The 20,640-nt window shown below is 40.7% G+C and overlaps 1 protein-coding gene across 1 annotated transcript; it reads left to right on the forward strand.

Moving 5' to 3' along the window:
• Positions 1 to 258: 258 nt before the first annotated feature.
• Positions 259 to 19,782, forward strand: LOC114641692 (zinc finger protein OZF-like). Its single transcript, XM_028790719.2, has 3 exons — positions 259 to 399; positions 5,276 to 5,835; positions 17,899 to 19,782. The coding sequence occupies exons 2-3, from the start codon at positions 5,430 to 5,432 to the stop codon at positions 18,903 to 18,905; spliced, it is 1,413 nt and encodes a 470-aa protein (XP_028646552.1). The 5' UTR covers positions 259 to 399; positions 5,276 to 5,429; the 3' UTR covers positions 18,906 to 19,782.
• Positions 19,783 to 20,640: the final 858 nt, after the last annotated feature.

Genomic DNA, 20,640 nt, shown 5'->3' on the forward strand with positions numbered 1-20,640 from the left:
ACTAGGGTGTTGTACCGTGTTAGCCATTATGAATGTATAGAAAAGCCAAGCAAAATGACACCTTTTTTGGCTATTATTAATCTTTTTATTTAGCCAATAAAAGGTGTCATTTTGCTTGACTTTTCTAGGTATTCAGAAGACCGAGAAGTTTTAGAAGTAGTCCTCCCTCCGTCCAGTAGATGGCACTGTTTACCCAGTTCACATCACCGTTCCCTCGTGCCGCGCTCTGCTGAGCCGTCTCGTTGCACTTTGTTTATTTCCGTCATCAGACTGCCGCCGCCTCATCTAACACACGAAACTCGCGTCTGCACTTTACAGACAAAAGTGAAGAGGAGGACAGAGAAAAAAAAAGAGAAAGAGAAAGAGAACAAGCGGCTTGGAGAAGGAGGATGACTGCCGGTGAGCAACGGGGGAATCGGGCGGGGTGGGAGATGAGGGGGAAGGACAGTGGAGCAGGTCGGGGAGACGCACAGCTGAGGGCGGCGATAAATCAGAAAAGAAGAGAGTAAGGCTCGGAGTCGGGTTTGCGGCGGTCTGCGTTCTCCTTCACGTCTTTTGCCCAAGTTCCTCTCCGCCTTCTGTTGTCCATTCCCGTTCACGCAGCCTGCCGTCTCGACGATGTTCGCAGCCGAGGCTGCCGTGTAAGCGGCTATTTCGTCTCATCCCGTTGTTGCCGTAATGACATTCATGTTGCGTTTACGAATATCCCCGCGTGGACACGAGGAGGGTAGTGAAGTAACACAGCTTGTCCTGGCTGTATCAGATACAAGACAAGAAGCGACTAAACCCAGGCGGGACGCCAGGGCATCACAGGGCACACCCATGCGGGACAACTCCGAGTCCCCTTTCAGTGTAACTTGCACATCCTTTAAATATGGAGTACAAAGAGGAACACCGAGCAGACCCAGAAAGACACCATGCAAACCCTCCACAGATGGAAAGTGGGAGTGCTGTTCAAGGCAAACACGTGGGCTCCATTCAACGGTTAAGATACATTTTCTATCTGTACTCAATATGCCTGGATGTGCCGTAACCTCTGTGCCACTGTGCCTTCCCAAAATAGTCTCAATATTTCATTTTGCACATATGCAGTTTTTTTCCCTATTAAACAATAAGTTTTTTTCCTACAGTATCATAAAGTAATTTGATATTTGACAAATCTTTGTTTGCCAAGCAGTGCTTACAATACAAACAGAGTACCAGAGGACATCTCATGTGGACACGGGGAAGGTCATAGGGAGCCATAGTGTATCCAGTCAGCATTAAATGCAAAGCAGAACATGGGGACAGTCATAGGGAGCCACACAGTATGCTATCAGCATTAAGTGCAAGGCAGGACTTGAGGACTGACATATGTAGCCATAGCTTATCTAGTCAGAATTATGTGCAAAGCGGCATATGGGGATGGTCATAGGGAGCCATAACCTATCCAGTCAGCATCAATTGCAAGGCCATTTGGGGACAGTCATAGGGAGCTATAGCTTATCCAGTCAGCATTAAGTGATAGGCAAGACTTGAGGACTGTCATAGGAAGCCATAGCCTATCCAGTCAGCATAAAGTACAAGGCAGCATATGGGGACAGTCGTATGGGGAGCCATAGCTTATCCAGTCAGCATTACTTGCAAGGCATTGTTCGGGGACAGTCATACAGGGAGCCATATCCTATCCAGTCAGCATTAAGTGCTAGGTATCATTTGGGGACAGTCATAGGGAGCCATAGCCTATCCCATCAGCATTATGTACAAAGCAGCATATGGGGACGGTCATAGGGAGCCATAGCCTATCCAGTCAGCATAAAGTGCAAGGCAGCATATGGGGACGGTCATATGTGGAGCTATAGCTTATCCTTTCAGCATTAAGTGATAGGCAGGACATGGGGACAGTCATAGGGAGCCGTAGCCTATCCAGTCAGCATTAAGTGCAAGGCAGCATATGGGGACAGTCATACAGGGAGCCATAATCTATCCAGTCAGCATAAAGTGCTAGGCAGGACTTGAGGACGTCATAGGGAGCCTGTTCTTACCTGCATTTTTATTATTCTTTAATATTCCATCCATCCATTTTCCAACCCGCTGAATCCGAACACAGGGTCACGGGGGTCTTCTGGAGCCAATCCCAGCCAACACAGGGCACAAGGCAGGGTGCCAACCCACCGCAGGACACACACAAACACACCCACACACCAAGCACACACTAGGGCCAATTTAGAATCGCCAATCCACCTAACCTGCATGTCTCTGGACTGTGGGAGGAAACCGGAGCGCCCGGAGGAAACCCACGCAGACACGGGGAGAACATGCAAACTCCATGCAGGGAGGACCCGGGAAGTGAACCCAGGTCCCCAGATCTCCCAACTGCGAGGCAGCAGCGCTACCCACTGCGCCACCGTGCCGCCTTATTCTTTAATATTGTTTTTTGTATTAGTATGCTGCTGCTGGAGTATGTGAATTTCCCCTTGGGATTAATAAAGTATCTATCTATCTATCTATCTATCTATCTATCTATCTATCTATCTATCTATCTATCTATCTATCTATCTATCTATCTGCAAGGCATCATCATCAAAGAGGAACATGCAAATCCTGTACAGAGGGCAACCCAGGAGTGGCATTTTAAACCATCCATCCATCCATCCATTATCCACTGCTTATCCAAGGTCGGGTCGTGGGGGCAGCAGCCTAAGCGGGAAGGCCAGACCTCCCTCTTCCCGGCCACCTCCTCCAACTCTTCTGTGGGGGGGACCCCGAGGCAGTCTCATGCCTCCAGGTTTCACTGTTGTTGCCAACGTGAGCATTTAAGTCTCCCAGCAGGACAATAGAGTCGCCAGGAGCTGCGCTTCGCAGCGCTTCCTCCAGGGACTCCAAGAAGGTTGGGTACTCTGAACTGTCGTTCAGTGCATAAGTGCAAACAACAGTCAGAGTCCTTCTCCCAACTCGAAGGCGCAGAGAAACAACCCTCTCGTCCAACGAGGAGAACCCCAATGTGCAGGCCATGAGCCGGGGGGGCCAGAAGCAAGCCCACTCCTGCCCGATGCCTTTCACCCACAGCAACTCCAGAGTGGAACAAAGTCCAGCCTCTCTCGAGAGGAATGGTACCAGAGCCCAGACCGTGCATAGAGGTGGGTCCGACTATATCTAGCCGGTACCTCTCAACCTCTCGCACCAGTTCAGGCTCCTTCCCTACCAGAGAGGTAACATTCCACGTCCCAAGAGCCAGTTTCGGCAACCGAGGGTCAGAACGCCAGAGTTCCTGCCTTCAGCTACCTCCCATATGACCTTGCACCCGACCCCTATGGCCTCTCCTGCAGGTGGTGGACCCACAAGAGAGTGGAACCACGTTGCTCCTTCAGGCTGAGCCCAGCTGGGCCCCGTGGTTGAAGGTACAGCCACCAGGCGCGCGCCAGCAAGCCCCTCCCCGGGGCCTTGCTCCAGGGTGGGGCCCTGAGTGCCCTTTCCTGGGCAAGGGAAACGCCGATCCTTGATTTAAATCCATGTGGGGTCTCAGGATCGAGTGTCGTACTGGTAAGATTTGCTGATTCAGAGCGTGACAGGCTTGCTGTGCCTCAGGGGCCCGAGTTCGAATCCCCGTTGGGGAGAAAATGTTTTTTTTTTTTTGTTTCCTTTTTAAATTTCACCCCTCTGCCTGCCTGCCTGAACTCCCTGTCTATCTATATAGTAATAAAAGTAATTTTATTATTATATAGCAGCTTCTCTGTCTGCCTATCCTTCCTATATATCTATCCCTTTAGCTGTTTTTTTATATATCTATTATACAGTGCCTATGGGGTGCCAAACAGGCAATTACAATGATTTTCGGAATATATAAAGTCATTCCTGAATATATAAATTTAAAGTCAGATTATATTGATATTGATTGAAATGATTCAGGCACATTTTTAGTAAACTCAATGAGTTCCTAATATAACGTAATGAACTAAGTCAACAAAAACATCTTCAGAAAAATATTTTAAAACAACCCACTGTTCAGGTAATTTATTCAAAATAATTTATGTGCCCTGCATTTTGAACACTATATTTATTTATTCTTTCTGTATGGGCGCATTTTTGGACGAACCTTACAAGCCCAATCAACTCTGAGTGGCTTCTGTCGAAGTGTACCTTTCACTAGTATGAGTGAAATGACAAGCACAGAAATTTTGTATATTTGGGAATGAAATGACAAAAAGACGCTGGCGGAGAGGTGTGAATGGATTTAAGAAGCGATTTAAGGTGGGCTGGATCTACGAGTTTTTTCATAGGCTCTTGTAATTCTAGTGTTAAACTATTAAAAAAAAAAAAAAAAAAAGTGGTCTTTCTATATTGCGGATTTTCACCTATCGCGGGTGGGTCTGGAACGTAACTTCCACGATAGGCAGGGGATCACTGTAATCTGATTAATATGTGACTTAAAATTTAGGTCAGAGTCAATAATTACCCCTAAATTCTTTACCTCTGTCTTGACATTTAATCCTAAGATTTCTGTTTTCTCCTTATTCAGTTTGAGAAAATTACTACTCATCCACTCAGAAACACAAGTAAGACATTGGGGGTCAGTGAATCAAGAGAGTCGGGGTCATCAGGCGCTATTGATAAATACAGTGGTGTGTCGTCAGCAGAGCTGTGGTGGCTCACGTTATGCCTTGAGATAATCGGACCTAACAGAAGCATGGAAATGGAAAAAAGCAGAGGACCCAGGAGAGAACACCCTCTAGAATATCAGGGGTCTTTGAAGTATAATTACCACAACTAACAAAAGAATTTTCTACCTGTTAGGTTAGACTTAAACCAATTTAAGACACAGTCCTAAAACTTAGTATTTAGTATTTTGTGGATTACTAGGGGGCTTTGCTCCCTGCTCGTTTCACTCGCCCACCCCCTTCACCCCCCAGGGGGGGCAAGCTACACACCAGCCACTTCGTGTCTCTGCTACTTGTGTTGTAAAGAGGGGGGCTGAATGCACCCTAAGGAGACGCAGTCGCTCCTCTGAAAACCCCGTCTTAAGCGGTGATACAATGGGAAACCAATACACTTTTTATTTTACCTCCTCTTTGCTCGATCAGCTGGCTTGCTGCGTGATCTGTTTGTCATGCTGTGCTGCGAACATTTAAAAGCCTGTACAGGCTTTGTCTCGCGGGACGTTAAGTGTCTATGAGAAAATCGTGTCTCAACCCAAGATTGTTTCATATAATAGAGAGAGAGATAAAAACTGGAAGTTATGTGCTCAAGTCATTTTTGACAGCATTATGAAGTAATTCTATCACTTTTATTTTGACAGATGAAGAAGAGCCCGCCTTCCCAGTTTACATGGCCACACCGTGAGGTGTCTAATGGCCTCCAGGCCGGGGCTCTCCATGTGAAAAGGAAATCTTAGAAGAGAAGAGCTAACATTTGCAGGGAGAGAGAGAGAGAGAAGAGTTTTACACGGGGCAATGGCCTCAACTAAAGATTTTGTCACGAGTGAAGCGCTGGCACACATTAAGCAAGAGGATTGTGTGTGGGGTGCATTAGCAGACTTGTGTGTGAAGTCGGAGGATTGTGAGAGAAGAATTTCGGGTTTTAAAGAGGAGCAATCTGAGGGGGAGACTGTTGGGATCAGTGTCGAGGATTTGAAAAATGCGTCCGTTCAGGTCAAGCTGCAAAATCATGAAAGTGGAAATGGCTTCAAGCAAGAGATTCCTGAAGAGTCTCATTGCATTTCCCAGCTCTGGTTCACTAATACGGGACAACTGGCTACCCAGCGGAATTCTTTGAAAGTGAAATCCGAGTTATCTGAACTTGAGGAGAACATTACTGATACAGAAGAGGAGCAGAAGTCGCCTAGGAGTGTTCAGACAAGTAAGTACTGTGATTAATGTAAAAGAAAATGAAACTGTTGACATTTGCAGATTCTCGTGGTGGCGTTATTAATGGGTACCTGTGTGACTGAATTTGTCTACAGACCAACTGTAAGCCTAACTCGTAATAAATGAATAAATGTGGCTGTTAGGTTCGTGACTTTCTCTACGTAAAGCTGTGGCTTTTATCTCTAAAATATCATAGGCTAATATTTTTATAAAGAATATATAAATACTGGAAAGAATCTTATTTTCTTTAAAAAATCGCTTACTTCCTGAAAGTGATTTCCTCTGTGCAGCCACAACCTTGGGGAGCGATTTGTGCTGCAATCAGGATACAAATGTGCACAAGAACCCCTTTCTGAATCCTTTTCCTTTGTGCAGGAAAATCGTCAATACCAGTTCACTTTCCAGCATTTTCTGGTGCTGCACTTTTAAAATCCCTGGCTTTGTAGTTAATGGCACTTTAGGCTTCTTTATTGGGTTCAGCGGTTTGTCATAGAGCCGTTCTTTGACCAGGCGCCATTTCACTTGGGAAGGATTCTGTACATCTGAAGTTGAAAAACGTCCCAAAAGGTGTGGTAGACACCACCAGGTTAGGAAAACCTGGACTTGGAAGAAGAGGCCTTTTAAATTCACGACTTATTTCACAAATCTGTTGCCATCTCATCCAATAAAGGTATTAAATTGACCCATAATTAAAATAATGGGAGGATGGCAAGTAATAGATGGAGAATGTAGACAAGTTAAAATCGTTTGAATAAGGTTTTAAATTGATGTAAAATGTAAATAATGGAAGGATGACAAATAATAGATGGAGAATATAGACAAGTTAAAATCGTCTAAATAAGCTATTAACTCTTTTAGGGTTAATTTTTTTTTTGTTTCTTTTCTCCCAGGGCTGAATATTTTTCCAAAAACTAACATTTTTAAAAAAAAGAACACAAAGCAATTGTTTAACATATCAAATCAGCAAAAAATATTGACTTTTGACAAATGTTACTGTCTTGCATGTTGCATGAGCCTGCATACTCTATGATTTCACATACATATCACATACATTTTACACAGCAAAGTCTGATCTCGCTCAAAGCAGCCAATTTCAGTCATTGCCACATTGCACTCCTTACAATACGTGTTGCTTTGGTGCCTATTTTTCAATTGTCTGTTGCTGCACTTTCTAACATATATTGTTAGTGTGTACTGTAGAGAGACAAGTCACCCGTTTGCCATTGTGCCATGCCACTGCCACCAAGTTTTCTGCCCGCATGAAAACCATATTGTCGCCTCTTTTCATCTTCAACTGTGAAGCCATGTGTCTCCTGTTCACCCTCACTGTGCCACAAGCTCCAATTCCTCTGCTCTGTAGCTCCATGAACGATTCTGGGCATGTATCAAAATTGTCCAAATGTACACAACATGACCCAAATGTTCATAGCCCTGAAGCGGCTCCAGCACAACCTGCCTTGTTGAGGGACAGTTCTCTCTTTGTAAGAAATACTTTCCTGTCTATGTAATTACTTTCAGGCAGAAACCAGTGTTTGCTTCTGCCAGTACAAAATCCTTTATGCCATACTTTGTGGGCTTGTCTGGCATATATTTGCAGAATAAAAGGTGTCCCTTTTATTTTATCGTAGATTCATGCACAGACAAATCACGGCCAGGCTGATAAAATTGCTTCTATGTTGGTTCCACAATGTCAAGCAGGGGCTGAACTTTACACATGGCGTTATAGCCTGGCTCACCCCATGGGATTTGCTTCTGTTTATTACAGAAGTGAATAAAACTTTGCAGCATCACGTACCTATCATCACGCGGCATAACCTGTCCAAAGCCACCAGGGGACAAAGCACATTTGGACCAATGCTCCCTGAAGTTATATCACCGGTTCTGCCCCATCTCTATTTGTAATGCCACAGCGCGCTTCATCTCATCTTTTGTTGTGAGTTTCCACTTTGAAAAACGAGAATGCGATGCAAGCGCAGCCCGCGATTCAAAAAATTTTTCTGCCTACCTGTGAGTCTCGTCTGACAGTAGCTGAAAAGCCGCATCAGGAGAGAGCAGCCTGAAGTACAGCAGCTGGTGATCTGTCGTGTCCAACAGCAAGCCATGCCGTCTTGTGAAGTCCGGTAGCCAGTTCTGCTCCCACGGATCAATGTCTGTGTATTCCTCCCACGCGAACCTTGCCGTAGATGCATCGGCTGCGTGAATGCACTCAGCTGGCAGCGGATCAGCTGGCGCGGCATCGGCTGGTGTCCGATCAGCTGATGCCGGCTTCTCACTCTCTTGCTTGATCTCCTGATCACCGTCAATAAAATCCGATTCTGAAAAATCAAGAGTCCAACTCGGCGATAATGCGCAAAACATCGTGTGCTGAGTGTTTTCTTTTCTGCACTCACTTCGCTTCCTCGTGAGATGTCGATGCCATCTTGCCTTTGTTTACATTTGTTTACATTTCGCAACTCACGCACACACAAGGATAAGTTGCCGAGTCAACGAGTCTAGCATTCCTCCAAGCACAGAGGGAATGCCTGTGACGGGACAGTGAGATTTGTTGCCATTAACAGCTGATTGTCGCCCCCTATCCCTGGATGTCGACTTTTGTCGACATTCGCCCTCAACCCCTCCTGTCGACATCCGCCCTAAATGAGTTAAATTGACGTAAAATTTAAATAATGCAAGGATGACAAATAATAGATGGAGAATATAGACAAGTTAAAATCGTCTAAATAAGGTATTAAATTGACATAAAATTTAAATAATGGAAGGATGACAAGTAATGGATCGAGAATACAGACAAGTTGAAATAGCCTAAATAAGGTTTTCAACGGACCCAAAATGAAAATAATGGAAAGATAACAAATAATAAATGGAGAATTCAGACAGGTTAAAATCACCTAAAAAGGTATTAAATTGACTCATAATTAAAATAATATAAGGATGACAAATAATGGGAGGAGAATTCAGACAGGTTAAAATAACCTAAAAAGGTATTAAGCTGATATAAGATTCAAATAATGGATGGAGAATAAAGACAGGTTAAAATCATCTAAATAAGATATTAAATTGACCCTTAATTAAAATAATGGAAGGATGACAAATAATGGATGGAGTATCTAGACAAGTTAAAAATCCGCTAAATAAGGTATTAAATTGATGTAAAATTGAAATAACGGAAGGATGACAAATAATGGAGTATCTAGACAAGTTAAAAATCCGCTAAATAAGGTATTAAATTGACGTAAAATTGAAATAATGGAAGGATGACAAATAATGGGAGGAGAATTCAGACAGGTTAAAATAACCTAAAAAGGTATTAAACTGATATAAGATTGAAATAATGGATGACAAATAATGGATGGAGAATAAAGACAGGTTAAAATCATCTAAATGAGATATTAAATTGACCCTTAATTAAAATAATGGAAGGATGACAAATAATGGAGTATCTAGACAAGTTAAAAATCCGCTAAATAAGGTATTAAATTGACGTAAAATTGAAATAATGGAAGGATGACAAATAATGGATGGAGTATCTAGACAAGTTAAAATCATCTAAATAAGATATTAAATTGACCCTTAATTAAAATAATGGAAGGATGACAACTAATGAATGGAGTATCTAGACAAGTTAAAAATCCGCTAAATAAGGTATTAAATTGACGTAAAATTGAAATAACGGAAGGATGACGAATAATGGAGTATCTAAACAAGTTAAAAATCCGCTAAATAAGGTATTAAACTGACGTAAAATTGAAATAACGGAAGGATGACAAATAATGGAGTATCTAGACAAGTTAAAAATCCGCTAAATAAGGTATTAAATTGACGTAAAATTGAAATAATGGAAGGATGACAAATAATGGATGGAGTATCTAGACAAGTTAAAAATCCGCTAAATAAGGTATTAAATTGACGTAAAATTGAAATAACGGAAGGATGACAAATAATGGAGTATCTAGACAAGTTAAAAATCCACTAAATAAGGTATTAAATTGATGTAAAATTGAAATAATGGAAGGATGACAAATAATGGATGGATTATCTAGACAATTTAACATCCTCTAAATAAGGTATTAAATTGACCCAAAATTAAAATAATGGAAGGATGACAATAATAGATGGAGAATATAGACAAGTTAAAATCCCCTAAATAAGATATGAAAGAAACCTAAATGAATGTAAAAATAACCTTAATAAGGTATTCAATAGACCCAAAATGAAAATAATGGATGACAAATAATGAATGGAGAATACAGACATGTTAAAAATAATCTAAGATATTAAATTGACCTAAAATTGAAATAATGGAAGGATGACAATAATGTATGGAGAATATAGACAAGTTAAAATCACCTAAATAAGATATGAAAGAAACCTAAATGAATGTAAAAATAACCTAAACAAGGTATTCAATAGACCCAAAATGAAAATAATGGAAAGATGAAAATATTGGATTGACAAAATAGAAATGTTAAAATAACTTAACAAGGTAATAAAAGAATCTAAAAACAATTTAAACAAGATGTTTGGTTTCAAAATAAATAATAGTGGAGGAATCCTGGCGTTAATACTGTGGCACTCACTCCACAAGTACAAGTGGGGAGGAGCAGGATGAAGGCGTCTTCTTCTTCCTCCTCCTCCTTGACCGCCACTACAGTGATAAACGCCTAACCCAATATGGTTCCCCTATGGCGTCGCTCTGAAGAAACCACCCTGACACCTTTACTTTTAAGAGAGCTGGCCAAGTTTCATTTGAATAGTGTGATTGAGATCCAGCGTCTCCCATACTTACACACACACACACACAGATGTTACTTTGGAAGTGGATTCCTAAAAATCGCATTGCATAGCATGGCGAGGCTTGGCCCAGCTCCTTACAGTGCTTTTTGTATAACGTACACCTTTAAGAATATGTTGGAAAAGTTCAGCGAGCCAAGTATGCCCTTTGGACTGTCATATCAATGTGAGGTAACCAGAACACTCTCAAACACACTTGATCCGATTTAGGGTCCTGCACCACAGGCCCCAGACTTACCCAGACTGAAGTCAGAAGCCGTCTTCTTCTGCAGGTTGGGCCAAGTCCACCAAGGGGTCCCTTCTTTCAGCTCCATTAACAATTTTCGAGTCATCTGTTCACCTGTTTTGCACGTCTTATTGTGAATGTGAAAGACGAACTGGAGCACTCCAAGGAAAACCAGTGTAGACATAAGAGAAAGGATATGGGAAAGTCATATGTAGTCGGGCGGTGGAAGGACAGACTGGAATTGGTGAAAATTTTGGGACACCAAGCAGGCCATCCCTTTTCAGGTGAAGTAAACTGAACAAAAAAAAAAAAAAGAAACGAAAAATGCGCAAATGTTCTCTTCCCTGGTCTGGGGTTCCTCCTATATGGAGAAGGGTCTAAGTGCAGCACGCAATACCTATGACATATAAGTCAAGTAATCCTGACCAGGTCCGTCACAAAACACCCTTTGAGTCAGATTACCCTCCCACAACCCTAATCTTAACCATAGTGTCACGGGGCCCTAATGCTGACTACAGTCTAATACGACGGGTGTTACGTGACTGACATTGAGGGCGTTTCATGATATTGGGGCTTTACACAACTGACCTCATCAACAACTGTAATTGCAGACCGCAGTACCTGTGAGGTCAGTCATGTAAACTTATTAAACATTTAATACTACTTCTAAGGTAGATGCTATATTTTTAACATGGAAAGCATAGCAAAACACTTTGTGCTCAATAGCTACATCACCCCTAAAGGACTATGTGACCATCAGTCTGCTGGATGAATGCTCTGTCCTTCATTCTGTGTTACGCACACTGGCATAGTTTGGACCCCACAGTTAAAGACTCATAACAAGCGCATTATTCCCCAGTAACTCGGTTACATTTATTCTGATGTGGTTTTTTTTTTTTTTTTTTTACTTTGTTTACAAAGTATAGGGAAAGTATTGGAATCGTAAAAAAAAAATTAAATGTCAAGATTTTGATGAATCTCAATGTTTTAGAACTCCCTCTCTTGTATACAAAGTATACGGAGAGTATTGTAATCATCCAAAGATTCGATGTCGAGATTTTGATAAATCTTGAGATTTTATACCTCCCTGACTTTCTCATACACAAAGTATAGGCAAAGTATTGGAATCCTCCAGAAATTCCATTTTGAGATTTTTATGAATCTCGATCTTTTAGATCTCCCTGTCTTTCTCGTATATAAAGTATACGGAAAGTGCTGTAATCATCCAAAGATTCGATGTCGAGATTTTGATAAATCTCAACGTTTTAGACCTCCCTGACTTTCTTGTATGCGAAGTATAGGGAAAGTGGTAAAAAAAAAAAAAAAAATCGATGTTGTGATTTCGAAGAATCTCGATGTTTTAGACCTCCCTCTCTTGTATACGAAGGATAGGGAAAAGATTCAATTTTGGGAATTTGATGAATCTTGACGTTTTAGACCTCCCTGACTTTCTCGTATACAAAGTATAGGGAAAGTATTGTAATTCTCCAAAAAATTCCATTTCAAGATTTTGATGAATCTCGACATTTTAGACCTCCCTTACTTTCTCATGCCTAAAGTATATGCAAAGTATTGGAATCCTCCAGAAATTCCATTTTGAGATTTTTATGAATCTCAATCTTTTAGATCTCCCTGTCTTTCTCGTATATGAAGTACTAGCAAAATACCCGCACTTCGCAGCGGAGAAGTAGTGTGTTAAAGAGGTTATGAAAAAGTAAAGGAAACATTTTAAAAATAACGTAACATGATTGTCAATGTAATTGTGTTGTCATTGTTATGAGTGTTGCTGTCATATATATATACATATACACATGTACACACACATATACACACATATACAGATATATTATATATACATATACACATATATTTTTTATATATTATATATATATACACATACATACATACATACATACATATACACACATAGATGCACTTACAATAACATAGAAATCAATATAAACAACATTAACATCATTATCATATGAGAATATGAAGTAATATATAAGAAGCACATTTCATATAAATATAAATTATTAAACAGTAAAATCTTCTTGTATAATTTGCTACCGTGGCAATTTGTGTGTCTGTCCAGGATTTTAAATCACCTGTAGCTTGCAAACCGTTTCACCTATTGACTTGAAATGTGGTACACATATAATACGTCACGTCTGCTATACACTTTATGGGTGATGATTGTATTACTCTTTTTATGTTTATTTTATTTTAGAATCAACTCCTATCTGCGCACATCAGGGCGGCCGTGGGCGGATGCGTATGGTGTATTCACTCCATGTTATCGTGCATTGCGCTGTCACTGGTATTTTGATAAAAGAATTTGAACAATATATAAGAAGCGTATAAATTATTAAACAGTAAAACATTAACATTTAAGAAGTAAAGTTACATTAAGTACTACTGCAGTGCCTTCGGGTATACCTCATTTTTTGTTTGCCCATTACATGCTTAAATGTATACATTTTTTGGTGTACCTACCCGAGAACACGCGACATATAACCAAGCGTGGGAGAAGCATGGATTTTAAACACGCGTTGAGTTCATCTGCTGGTCTCCCTCGTGGAATAACTGGTAATGTTTCACTAAAATCTACAGCGAGTAAAACGACATTACCTCCTTTTTTTTTTTGTACGATCTCTGAGATGTTGCTTTTTTCGGTTCAAAGCTTCATAAGCTCTTTTATGTGCCATGGTGTACTTAATAAGTACTAATTATCCCAAACCATCATCTTTGAATGTTGCAAGACTGTCGCCTTGTATGTAGATCGGGGTAATTACATTCATTGCATTCCTAGTCTGAATCACAATCTGATTGTATGGGTGGTTACCTGGCACTGTAGGGTTGCCACCCGTCCTTTAAAATACGGAATCGTGCCGCATTTGAGAATGAAATTGCGCGTCCCGTTTTGAATCAATACTGGACGGGATTTATCCCATATTTTTTTTATCATTTTTTTTTTTAAAGCAGCGTGTCATGCAAATCATCCCACACGCATTTTATGAAGATGCCTCCTTTCCTACTTTTGATTGGGTAATACTTGATGTCATCATTAGTTTGATTGGTCTTTTTAACTGTCCAGTGAGGAGGGCGTGTCTTTTAAGTAGAGTCTGCAAAGTGTTGGCACTGAGATGTGGCGTCAGCGCCATAGTTGAAGCCCCTAACGTTGCGGTCAGCAAGTCGGCTAACATCCGCCATGTGCCGTCTTTCAGTTGCGAGAAGCAGATCATAGAATGGTTGAAACTGTTGCCCCTAACGTTGCGCCACGGCGTGTGGTTCGTTTATACCTCGTGTCTTCTCATTAAACTTTTATGTCGCGAATATGTTATTGCAATCCGCAGTGGGAGCGTTTCTATTAACTTAATTTAAACTTACGTTTTACACCGTGCTTTGTTTTCCTTATGAACATGCTTGTATGCTTAACTCGCTCCGTTCTCAATTGTTTAATAAATTTTTTGCTCTTCGCTGTTTCCGGCTCTTCCTCCATTTCCCCCTACTTCGTTCTTTTATCTCGCGAATATGTTATTGCAATCCTTAACGGGAGCGTTTCAATAAAGTGATTGAAAATAGTTTTGCATTTACCTTTTTAGTAAAAGGCGAGCTTTTAAGCCTGAGAAATCACCCTGTAAATGCACACGTTTAATTGCACATGTGTTAATATGTATGGTTACACAGTATTAAAAGACAGTGAACAACGTCAGTTACCTTTGTTCCCGCGTTTGATAAAAGGTGAGCTTTTAAGCCTGAGAAATCACCCCGTAAATGCACACGTTTAATTGCACATGTGTTAATATGTATGCTTACACAGTATTAAAAGACAGTCAAAAATTAACATCATTTACCTTCGTTCCCGCGTGTGACTCGTGCTGTAAATCTCTTCCTTGTTTTTAGTTCACGTGATTACGTAGGAGGCGTGATGACGCGATACGTGACTCCGCCTCCTCCATTACAGTGTATGGACAAAAAATATGTTCCAGTTATGACCATTACGGTTTGAATTTCGAAATGAAACCTGCCTAACTTTTGTAAGTAAGCTGTAAGGAATGAGCCTGCCAAATTTCAGCCTTCCACCTACACGGGAAGTTGGAGAATTAGTGATGAGTGAGTCAGTGAGTGAGTGAGTCAGTCAGTGAGGGCTTTGCCTTTTATTATTATAGATACGGAAAGTATTGTAATCATCCAAAGATTCGATGTCGAGATTTTGATAAATCTCAACGTTTTAGACCTCCCTGACTTTCTTGTATGCGAAGTATAGGGAAAGTGTAAAAAAAAAATAAAAAAAAATCGATGTCGTGATTTCGAAGAATCTCGATGTTTTAGACCTCCCTCTCTTGTATACGAAGGATAGGGAAAAGATTCAATTTTAGGAATTTGATGAATCTTGACGTTTTAGACCTCCCTGACTTTCTCGTATACAAAGTATAGGGAAAGTATTGTAATTCTCCAAAAAATTCCATTTCAAGATTTTGATGAATCTAGGCATGAGAAAGTAAGGGAGGTCTAAAACGTCGAGATTCATCAAAATCTTCACATCAAATTTTTGGACGATTCCAATACTTTGCATATACTTTAGGCATGAGAAAGTAAGGGAGGTCTAAAATGTCGAAAGTATATGCAAAGTATTGGAATCGTCCAAAAATTTGATGTCAAGATTTTGATGAATCTCGACGTTTTAGACCTCCCTCTCTTGTATACGAAGGATAGGGTGTAACCGCCGAAGTATAAGGTGAGATCAAGCACGGGTCAAACGCGTGTCGAAAGAAATCTCTCAGTCCAAAAGTTCATTTTAAAAATATTTAGTGAAAGTTAAAAGCAAATAATCCACACAAGAATAAAGGAAAAATAGTTACACAAATAGAATAAAAGGCAAAAAAAAAAGGAAAAATGTATCTTCTCTAAACTTTGCTTTTCTTGAGAAACTTTAGTTATTTCTGTACTTAAAAGTTCTTAATTTCTTCTTCTGTACGCTATAAGCATACGACTCTGTGCTTATATAAGCGTGTTATCTTTGAGTTACTTCACACACTCAAAGAGCCTGTAGGTGCGGGCATGAGCACGGTTTGAAACCGTATGCCCTCTATACCTTACACATGGCAAGGCTGTCACTAACTGAAGAATAATATTTAGTTAAAAGTATTAGATATGGCAAGAATATACCAATACAATTCTATTTACGGGGGTTTTAGGAACCTCCCATACAGATTATGAATTGTCATCTTAGAAAATGTCTATGAATCTTGTACAACTAGGAAAATGGCTCTTACATAGGAAATTGATTCCATTTCAGGATTTTGATGAATCTCGACGTTTTAGACCTCCCTGACTTTCTCGTACACAAAGGATAGAGAAAGTAATGGAATCCTCCAAAAATTCCATTTCCGCCTCACCTGACTTGCACGTTTTCTGAGCTATGGAAGCAGACCTGGAGTCTCCTGAGGATGACTTGTGCAGACACACATTGACTGTTTGAAGTCTGCATGGATATCATCTGGGTGCAATGGAAGACCCCTTAGAGAGAAGAGAGGACCAAACTGACCTGCCACATTCTAGATGCTGTTGGTCAGCTGCAAACCCCCCCTATGGTTATTCAACAAAGTATCAGACACATCTGTGCTAACCACTGCACCACTGTGCTTTACCAATGAAAGAGACAGACGTATTGTTTAAGCTAAATTAGGTCATTAAGTCATTGTGGTCGAAATTTAACATCTTATTAAAGAAAGAAACATCTTCTAATACAGGGGTTACCAACTCCGGTCCTGGAGGACCATCATTTCTAATCCTTTCTTTAATGAGTGACCCGTTTGTGCTGCTAATTAACTCCTTTTACATTCTTTTTCCTAAACCAAATCTTATACTTCAGTGTACATTTTGTTGTTCGTCCATCCATCCATTATCCAACCCGCTATATTCTAACAGAGAGTCACGGGGGTCTGCCAGAGCCAATACCAGCCAACACAGGGAACAGGGCAGGAACAAATCCTGGGCAGGGTGCCAGCCCACCGCAGGGCACACACCCACACACCAAGCACACACTTGACCCTTATTTGGTTTCCCACATTTATTAACCCTTTAAGCTGTTTCTTTAAGATGAATTCTATGTTACCCTAAAATGATTCTCCACATAATCTAAAGGGTATTAAAAATACATCAAATAAAGGCAGAAAAACCCAAATTGACCTCCCAGATTGCCATTACTACAAGTCATCCGCACAGTAGGCCCCTCTCTGTTATTCCATCATGGTGGATGTGAAAGTCAACAGAATAAGACGAGCTGCTGTGGCCGACTGCGTCGTTGAAGAGGAACCCGGTCATCCACTGCCGGCTCCTCTAAGAAGTGAGAGGTACAACAAGAAAATGAGGAGTAGCAAGAGCAGTGAAAGTAACAAAGTGTGAGAGTTAGGGGTAGGGTTGACCACTGGCCATGGTGGGGCTTGAACTCGTTTGGAGGAATCCACAGCTGCACTTGTCAGGTCACTTTCATCCATTTTGTCCACTGGGGGATTCACAGGCAGCTTTTGAAGCGAGGCAGATGTCAACCTGACAATGGATGCCAGTCCACGCTGTCACCCACATCCACACTTGGTCACACCAGACATTGATTAACCCAGCAGATGTTATAATCTCTGATTTTCAGGGTTATTGCACATAAGGATTGCAAATCTGAGGTCTGTTTCTTGCACCTTAACAAAATATAAAAACTTTGTATGATGCCATTTTCTCTTCTATCTTTTAATTTTGTCTTTTCTCTTTGATTCCTGGTTTTTGAGGTTGGCCTGTTCTTGACTTTGCACATCTTTGGATCATTTTCAGTTTTTCCTTTTGCTGTATCATCTGAGTCGGGATAACATAGAAATCTGTAGGATATGAGAGGAAGATGGAGAAATTGCACAGTAAGCAGGGGCACATGAAAGTGTAAAGACAAAGTAGAAAGCGTAGAAATGAGACAGATTCACTAGCAAGTGTGCCACCTGTTTTTGTTTTCCTCTTAATCCATTAAATAAACATTGTATTTCTTTTCAGATTTACATGAGAATGGCATCTTCTCCCCATCTTCACGTCCTCAGACTTCTTTTGAGTGCGGACAGCAACCCAAGCAGGATGACAAGAAGATGAAGAAATCAACAAGAGGATTGGAGGAATTGACAGCAGCCTCTTCGCAGTGTAGTTCTGTAACTGCAGTTAATCAAGTAAATACAGAAGCCATCAACACTGATCAACAAGAGATGCATAATACAGACCAAGAGACTTTATATGCCTACAGGGAGTGCAGAAAATTCTTGAAAAACACCAATGACTGTAAAGAACACGAGTTGAATCATACGAGACAAAATCCATATTCCTGTTCTGAATGTGGTAAACTGCTCTCGTGCCGTGGCAGTCTTCGCAAACATAAAAGAATTCACACTGGAGAGAAACCCTATTGCTGTATTGAATGTGGTAAGCGTTTCTCAGACAGCAGCACTCATCATAAGCACATGAGGATTCACACGGGAGAGAAACCCCATTGCTGCCCAGAATGTGGCAAACAATTCTCTCAAATAAACAGTCTTAAGAGACACTCAAGAATCCACACCGGAGAAAAACCTTATACCTGTTCTGAGTGTGGCAAACAATTCTCACATATAAGCAACTTTCAGAGACACACAAAAATCCACACAGGAGAAAAACCTCTCAGTTGTTCTGAATGTGGCAAATGTTTTCCAGACAACCAGAGTGTCAATAGGCATATGCGAATTCACACCGGAGAAAAGCCCTATGGCTGCTCTGATTGTGGCAAACGATTCACTGACAGTAGCAATCTTCAGAACCACACAAGAATTCATACTGGAGAGAAGCCATATGGCTGTTCTGAATGTGGTAAAATATTTTCGTATTTTAAAAATCTTAAGAAGCATGCAAAAATTCACACTGCAGAAAAAAGCCCTCATTGCTGTTCTGAATGTGGAAAAATATTCTTACAAATTTCTCAACTTAAACGACACATGAGAATTCACACAGTTGTCCTGAATGTGGTAAACAATTCTTAAACTTCAGTGGCCTTCATAGTCCTAAACAAATTCACAAAATGGAGAGTAATCTATGTGTCTTGTCCAGAATGTGGTAAATGGTTCTCATATATAAGCAGGCTACAGAGGGGATGCAAGAATCCACAGTGGAGAATCCATCTTGTGCAGACGGCAGCAGGTCATCTGGATGGGCTGCAGAAACCGTAGCTCAAAAGGCTTCACCAGACGACGAGGAACAGCAACTAGAAAGATCACAAATACAGTAGCAGATTTCCTGCTCCAATTTCATATGGAGGTGCAGTAAACCCACAGATGACTTAGGTTAAATGAACTGAGACTGGGTAACAACATCGTTTTATGTCTTGTACAGCTCAAAATCACACAGGGAATGTCTCAGTGGGTTATAACAGGCCCTGTTTTTTGGCAGGTCTTGGTCAGTGTCCTGGTGCCTCATGCCTAACTCCGTGTGTAGAATTCACACTAAAACATGGCGTACGGACAAAAGAGGAACTGTGCGTATGCACAAAAACATCCCGATGCATAAATCTGTGCGTTCGCCAACTTCCACGTTCTTCCGCTCCATAAATCCCAGTCAGTGTGAAAAGTAACGCATGCGCCTGCTGCCACTCCCCAAACTCCTCCCAGAATTACACCTCTTTGAATATGCAAATCAATATAAATAGCCCTTAAGCTCAGCCTTCTGTGAAAAGACAATGGCAAAAGCACGGGGGGAAATAGAAGAATTTCAGCGAATACCAAGTGTAGGCAAAGAAAAATGTACTATTTATTGGTTTAAACAGTGATATAAACAACAAAAGGAAGTTGATCTAGTGACAGAGTGTCGGAGAAACTCAAAAGCTCAAGTTCACAAAGTCGCACAGTGCCCGAAATAAAGAAGAAGTTGTCAGATGTCAAAGTCGGCGTGAAAGGGGAGACGTAGCCCACCGTCTGAGTGTCATATGAAAGCTTATTAGAAAAAAAATAGGGACACAGAGAAAAAAGCACAAAATATCAACTTTAATCCCAGAATGTCCACTTTAATCACGTAGTTTATTTTGTCATTAAAGTAGAACATCATAAACTTCATCTTAAAATCATTTAATTTACTAGTTTCTCAAATCCCATTGTAACTAAAGTAGCACATTAAATGCTTTGTTTTATATTTGATCTTCTATGTGCTCTGTGTGTGTGAATCACTACCTGCTTCTTAAACGGGCTTTCTCTTCCACCAACAGGACACAGAATCCATTACATTTGTGATATTACAGCTCTCTGAATAATGTAAATACTGAGATGTATACGTGATATCATTTTCATGATGATAGGAGTTAAAGCAAGTTATTAAACATGGGAACACGGTGGCGCAGTGATTGTTCATGTCTTACAGCAAGATGCTTGCTGCGCCATGCGTGACCTTCGATGAAATAATTTATCACAGCAATACTGTCTCTTTCAAACGTACTAACCTCCAATTCCTATCCTTACTTTTCTTTCTCCAAATACCCAATCACCACACAATCAGCTCTGTAATAGACATTAAGCCATCTGTAAGCTTAGAATGCCGATTCTTCAAAACTTTTAAGGAACTTTGAAATATCTTTGTAATACATGTTTAATTATTTTATCCTTCCAATGTCACGTCAGCACCAGCAAGAATAGAGCGCAAGGCAGGAACAATCCATGAACAGAGTGCCAGCTCCTTGCTAGCACTGTGGCACCGTGTAGTTAAAGTTTTATCTGTATAATATAAGCAACA

Source organism: Erpetoichthys calabaricus, chromosome 5 (assembly GCF_900747795.2).
Source record: "Erpetoichthys calabaricus chromosome 5, fErpCal1.3, whole genome shotgun sequence".
Lineage (NCBI taxonomy): Eukaryota > Metazoa > Chordata > Cladistia > Polypteriformes > Polypteridae > Erpetoichthys > Erpetoichthys calabaricus.